This window comes from Pygoscelis adeliae, unplaced genomic scaffold (genome assembly GCF_000699105.1).
Source record: "Pygoscelis adeliae isolate BGI_AS28 unplaced genomic scaffold, ASM69910v1 Scaffold544, whole genome shotgun sequence".
Taxonomy (NCBI): domain Eukaryota; kingdom Metazoa; phylum Chordata; class Aves; order Sphenisciformes; family Spheniscidae; genus Pygoscelis; species Pygoscelis adeliae.
The window spans coordinates 115,862-121,488 of NW_008824715.1; the positions used below are offsets into that span (position 1 = coordinate 115,862).

Here is a 5,627-nt window from a genome sequence, read left to right on the forward strand (position 1 = left end):
GAGTGCGAGTCCAGCCCATGCCTGAACGGCGGGCACTGCGTCGACCTGGTTGATAACTACACCTGTGTGTGCCTGGAGCCCTTTGTTGGACAGCGCTGCGAGACAGGTGCCTGCTCCTGCCTGTGCCCTGGGACGACCCAGGCCAGGGACTCTCCCCCACATGCTCCAATGGCCATCATGGCCCCTCTCCCAGGGCTGGGCTCTGCTCATCACTCGCTTGCTTTCCCTGCCCCAGACTCGTCTTCCTGCGAGGACCGGAGCTGCCGGAACCGGCAGACGTGCAACTACATCCGTCCCGGCCGCTACATCTGCACATGCTCCCCAGGTTATTACGGCAACAACTGCCAGTATGGTGAGTGGAGGCGTGCCTTGCCCAGCCCAACACAGGAGCCAGTTTTGGGGGTGCTGGGCGGGAAGGGGCAAATGGCTAAAAAGAGGCTGCGTCAGCCATAGGCACTGCTGAAAGCTGGTGGCCAGGGTGTGCAGAGGGGTTGTGCTGCCGGGAGGGAGTTCCTTCCATCAGGGCTGCTTGGCCATGGTGGGTTCTCTGGCATGAAGCTGGGCTAGACCAGCTCTGCCCTGGCTCCCCCGGGACAGAGGTTTTTCCAGCCCCAGGCTGGGATGGCTCTGGCTCAGCCATCACCTTCCCCGCAGGCGGGCCCCGTGTGCCTGGAGCCTGCCTCTCCCACCCATGCCAGAACGCGGGCAGCTGCCTGGAGACAGAGCAGGGCTACGTCTGCGAATGCCGGGAGGGATACACTGGACAGGACTGTCGAGACAGTGAGTACTGGGGGGCCTTTCTGGTGGGGTGTTGCATGTCTAGGGGAGCCCTTGTGCTCCTGAGAGGGTGAAGCAGCAGCCCCAGAGAGCCCGTTCAGGGCTCCTGCACTGAACAGTGAATCCATCCCGCTGAAGGGGGGCTGTGCCTGTGTGGCTGGGGGGGGGGGGCTCGTGGCTGCCACCCACCTGAGCTCCCCCTGTGGGTGGCATCTGGTAAGGCTGCTTGGCTGTTCCAACCCCACAAGCAGGAGGGGTCCTGGGAAGCTCCTGTCTCCTCTCTTGCAGAGCTCTCGGAGGGCTGTGAGTGTCGCAACGGGGGCAGTTGTCTGGAGGGGAACGTCACCATCTGCCAGTGCCCACCTGGGTTTTTTGGTCTCCTCTGTGAATTTGGTAGGTGAAGGCTTCTCACTCGCTGTGTTTGCTCCCTCTCCGGGATGCTTGAGCCAGGCAGGCTGCGGGCAAGCAAGGATACACTCTGCCCATGCCTGAGCCTAGCATGGTACCAGGGGCACACACTGAATTTGAGCCTAGAAATATTGTGCCCTGGTGAGGAGGCAACGCTTCCATCTCCATCACTCCCCCTTGAGCCATGCCTCTCCCAGTCCCTGGCCCCAGCCCAGCTCCCCTGGGTGGGGAGGGAACTGCAACTTTTGTGTGCTCCTGCTCCAAAGCTTGCTGGGCATCCAGGCTGGCCCTTGCCGTTTGCACATTCTGTGGTGTGGGGTACAGAGGGTCACTCCCATGTCATCAGACCCTGCAAAGTTAGGAGACCCCCGTTTCTGGCCAGGCAGCCAGCTGGGTGTCCTTCTGCCACCGGCTGACGGAGGCCGGCACTGGCCGTGTGTTTGCAGAAGTCACCACCACACCGTGCAACATGAACACGCAGTGCCCAGACAGCGGGTACTGCATGGAGTATGGTGGGAGCTACCTCTGTGTCTGCCACACTGACTACGGCACCAACCACAGTAAGTCTCGTCTGCAGGGATGCAGGACCAGCCCCAGGGAGGGACATGCAATGGGGGCCGGGAGGGTGAGCAGGGATACCGTCATCAGCTGGGGAGCAGCCCTCACACCCCTGATTGTACATCCTCAGTGATGCCTTGTGTTTGGCTTTGCAGCAATGCCATCCCCCTGCGACTCGGAGCCCTGCCTGAACGGGGGCTCCTGTGAGGTTCACGACAACTCGTACACCTGCGAGTGTCGTCAAGGCTTCCTTGGCAAGCACTGCGAGAAAGGTACCTGCACAGAGCTCCCTGCTGGCCCCAGGACCTGGGAGGGGGTGGGAGAAGAGCTTGGACCCTTGTGGGAGATGAGTAGCTGCTTGCTGAGCTGCGGCTTGAAGGGGATGCAGGTTATCCCATCCCATTCCATCGCGCAGGGTGGAGGGAGGACTGCACGGCTCCCTTCACAGCCCCTGACAGTCACAACAGCTGATCCAGTTGTTGTGTTTCCTGCACAACACCATCAGTGTTGGAGTTTTTTTACATGCTTGAGCTTCTGGCCTCAGGAGCAGCCACCAGTCCCCTGGCATCATGTGCCCATGGCCCCCTGAGGCCCTGGCACGTGTCTGCACAGGTGTTGTTTCAATGTTGCTGAGCCCAGGGCTGTGAGGCCCGAGTGCGCTCAGCTTTCCTGAAGCGAGGGGTTTGGTGGGATGCTGGCAGGAGGCGGTGGCTCTCGGGGTGCTGGCAGCAGTGGGTGACCCCCACTCTTGGCACTCTCTCTGCAGCCAAGCCACGGCTCTGCAGCATGGGGCCCTGTCGCAATGGGGGCACCTGCAGGGAGGCGGATGGCGAGTACCACTGCACCTGCCCCTACCGCTTCACCGGAAAGCACTGCGAGATTGGTACGGCCCCCCGGCCCCCCCCCAGGGAGGAGAGGCAGCAGTCGTCCTGCTTGCTGCTCAGGTCCCACCTGCCCTCTGCCCCCAGGTAAGCCAGACCCTTGCGCCTCGGGGCCCTGCCAGAATGGGGGCACCTGCTTCCACTACATCGGCAAGTACAAGTGCGACTGTCCCCCGGGCTACGCCGGCCGGCACTGTGAGATCGGTAGGTGTGAGCAGGGCGCGCTGGTGCCGGGTGCTGCCTGGGGAGGTGTTGGGGCTGCCGGCAGAGCCGGCAGCCACGGCGGCAGCAAGTGAGCCTCACTACTTACTTTGAACCCCCTTCACTGTAATTTGAAGTGCTTTGACTCTTCCTCGCACCCTGCCAGAGGGCAGGGCAGCGCTGCCGGGGGGGAAAGGGGATGGCTCTGGTTTCTGGGTTCTGCCAGCTCTGCAGCAGTTGCTCTTTGCTCTGCTCTTCTTCTAGTGCCGTCCCCATGCTTCCTCAGCCCCTGCGAGAATGGCGCTACCTGCGAGGACCTCGGCGGGGGCTATGCTTGCACATGCCCTGTGGGCTACGTAGGGAAGCACTGCCAGTCTGGTAAGGGCATTATGCTGCCCCTGCTAGCCAGGGGCTCGGGGTGCCTCTGCGGGCCCCACTCACCACCCTCCACCCCGTCTCTCCCCAGAGGTTGACTGTGGCGTCCCCAGCGAGGTTAAGCATGCCCAAGCCTCTTTCAACTCTACGAAGGTGGGCTCGCTGGCTGAATACCAGTGTGAGCTGGGCTACACCCTCAGTCAGCACAACCACCCCCGTGTCTGCCGTTTGCCAGGCATCTGGAGTGACCCCCCTGAGTGCGATGGTGAGGAGTGCCAGGGAGCAGCTGAGCCCTGGGGCACCATCCCAGTGGGCTGTGGTCACAACCATGGCTTGGTGGCCCCAGGGCATGTCCTCCAGTCCTCCCCTGCCCGTGTCCACGGACAGAGCCCCCTGGGGACCCCTGCCTGGTGCTCACGTCTCTCGCCTTGTCTCTCCCCTGCCCAAATGCCTGCAGAGATCGATGAGTGCCGGTCCCAGCCCTGCCTGAACGGCGGCCAGTGCAAGGACCGCATCGCCGAGTTCCTGTGCCTTTGTGAGCCAGGTTACACTGGCCACCACTGCGAGTCAGGTAAGAGACTGTGCTGGCTATGCTCCGGGGCCACTGAATAGTTTGCTATAGCTGCCTGCCCTGCCCCCCAGCCCCCGGGGAACAACAGCAGGCGCAAACCCCACAGCCAGGAGCCGTGCTGCCTGCAGTTGTGTGGGCTGGCTTCAGTCTCCTGCCTGTGCGCTCAGATCAGCCTACAGCGAGGGCTCCTCTCCTGGAGCCCCCAGCCAGCTGTGGGATGTGCTGGTGGGGAGATGCTGCTCCCGGTCGGGCAGAGGAGCAGGCAGGGCGGCAGGGGCACATGTGCTACTTGTGTCCCCCCACTAATGGATGCTTCATGGGCATCTCCATCACTGGGGAGGCAATGACTTCTGACACGTGTTAAGCCCCTGCAGAGAAGCCCCAGATCTTGGGGTCTGGATGGGAAGTGCCCTGCATGGCTCCAAAGCTATTGACCAACTGTGGGGGGAAAAAGCAGCTTGAGGTTGCACATTCTTGGCTGCGCTGTGCTCCTGCTCCCATGTATGCACATGGTCGTGGTCACGTGTGGGCGCTGGTTGAAGGGGGGTGATGGGCAGCACGGGGGCTGGTGGGACTCTATGGCAGGTGGCTCTAGCCTAGCTCCCCAGGGCCTGGCAGAGGATGGTGGTGGGAGAAGGTGGGATGCCCGCCGAGGGTTAGAGGAGGGGATGTGCCACAGGCATCCTATGGGACCTCTTGGCACAGCCCCACACTGCCAGCTGTCCCCAGGTGTCCCTGTGGGCATGTCCCCATGCCCAGCTCCCACCACAGCCCCTGTGCAGGGGGACAGAGGGCTCCTAACAGCCTCGGGAGCGGGGCTGTTCCTGGCTGGTGGGCTTGGGGGTAGTGAGCAACATGGGGAGGGTCTGTGCCCTGCAGGAGAAGCGCTGCCTTTCTGAGTCCGCCAGTCCCATCACTGTGCTGAGCCAGCGCCTCTCCTCCTGCTGCTCCCCAGATGTCGACGAGTGTCAGTCAGAGCCCTGTAAGAACGGCGGGACCTGCCGGGACCTCCTCGGGTCCTTTGCTTGCTACTGTCCTGAGGGCTTTGTGGGGACCCAGTGTGAGACAGGTAGGGACTCACCCTTCCCGGGGTGGTGGGAGGCTGGACTGTGGGCACTGGGATGTGGCCAGGACTGGTACCGAGCCAGGCAGCTGGTCGCCGTCTTGGGCACCTTAACCCCGAGCCATCACCTCAGGCTCTTGCTGCCTGTTGCACCTCCTTGCCTGCGGTTTCGGGGGCAGGGCTGAAACTGCTCCAGTGGGGAGGGAGCACAGAACAAGGTGTCCGCTGGTGATGGATACCCTTTTGAAGGCGTCCACCCCCTGCCAGGGTATGCGGCTGCTGCGGTACTTGGGTGGGATTCTGGGTCCAGACTGACTGCCAAGCCCTGGGCTGCATGTCCATCCTGCTGCCCCCTTGGGGGGTTGTTGCTGTCACTTGCCCGTGGGAGCTGGCTGTCAGCGTACTGGGGGCCCCCACTCACTGCTGGCCTCCTCCCACCTCCAGAAGTGGATGCCTGTGAGTCAGGCCCTTGCCGAAATGGAGGGGAGTGCGAGAGCTACGGGGGCTCCTACCTCTGCGTGTGCCCGGAGGGTTTCTTTGGCTACCACTGCGAGACAGGTGAGGTGGGCAGGGCGGCTCAGCGCGGGGCGGCCACTTGGCCAGCTGGCACCACTAACACCGCCGGGCCTGGCACCTCTCCTGCAGCCAGTGACCCGTGCTTCTCCAGCCCCTGTGGGAGCAGAGGCTACTGCCTGCCCAGCAATGGCACCCACAGCTGCACCTGCAAAGTCAGCTACACAGGCAAGAGCTGCGAAAAAGGTAAAGGCCCTCAGCAGCGGCACCAGGAGCTGGC

General features: G+C 63.0%; 1 protein-coding gene across 1 annotated transcript in view; it reads left to right on the forward strand.

The window, feature by feature from the left end:
* Positions 1 to 5,627, forward strand: part of SNED1 (sushi, nidogen and EGF-like domains 1) — a 29,686-nt gene that overhangs the window by 16,097 nt on the left and 7,962 nt on the right. Inside the window, exons 9-21 of the mRNA XM_009323193.1 lie at positions 4 to 106; positions 236 to 352; positions 655 to 780; positions 1,066 to 1,170; positions 1,632 to 1,745; positions 1,899 to 2,015; positions 2,510 to 2,626; positions 2,712 to 2,828; positions 3,090 to 3,203; positions 3,292 to 3,465; positions 3,658 to 3,771; positions 4,727 to 4,840; positions 5,279 to 5,593. Of these exons, the coding sequence (XP_009321468.1) occupies positions 4 to 106; positions 236 to 352; positions 655 to 780; positions 1,066 to 1,170; positions 1,632 to 1,745; positions 1,899 to 2,015; positions 2,510 to 2,626; positions 2,712 to 2,828; positions 3,090 to 3,203; positions 3,292 to 3,465; positions 3,658 to 3,771; positions 4,727 to 4,840; positions 5,279 to 5,593 (1,747 nt within the window). The remainder of the gene's footprint in view (positions 1 to 3; positions 107 to 235; positions 353 to 654; positions 781 to 1,065; positions 1,171 to 1,631; positions 1,746 to 1,898; positions 2,016 to 2,509; positions 2,627 to 2,711; positions 2,829 to 3,089; positions 3,204 to 3,291; positions 3,466 to 3,657; positions 3,772 to 4,726; positions 4,841 to 5,278; positions 5,594 to 5,627) is intronic.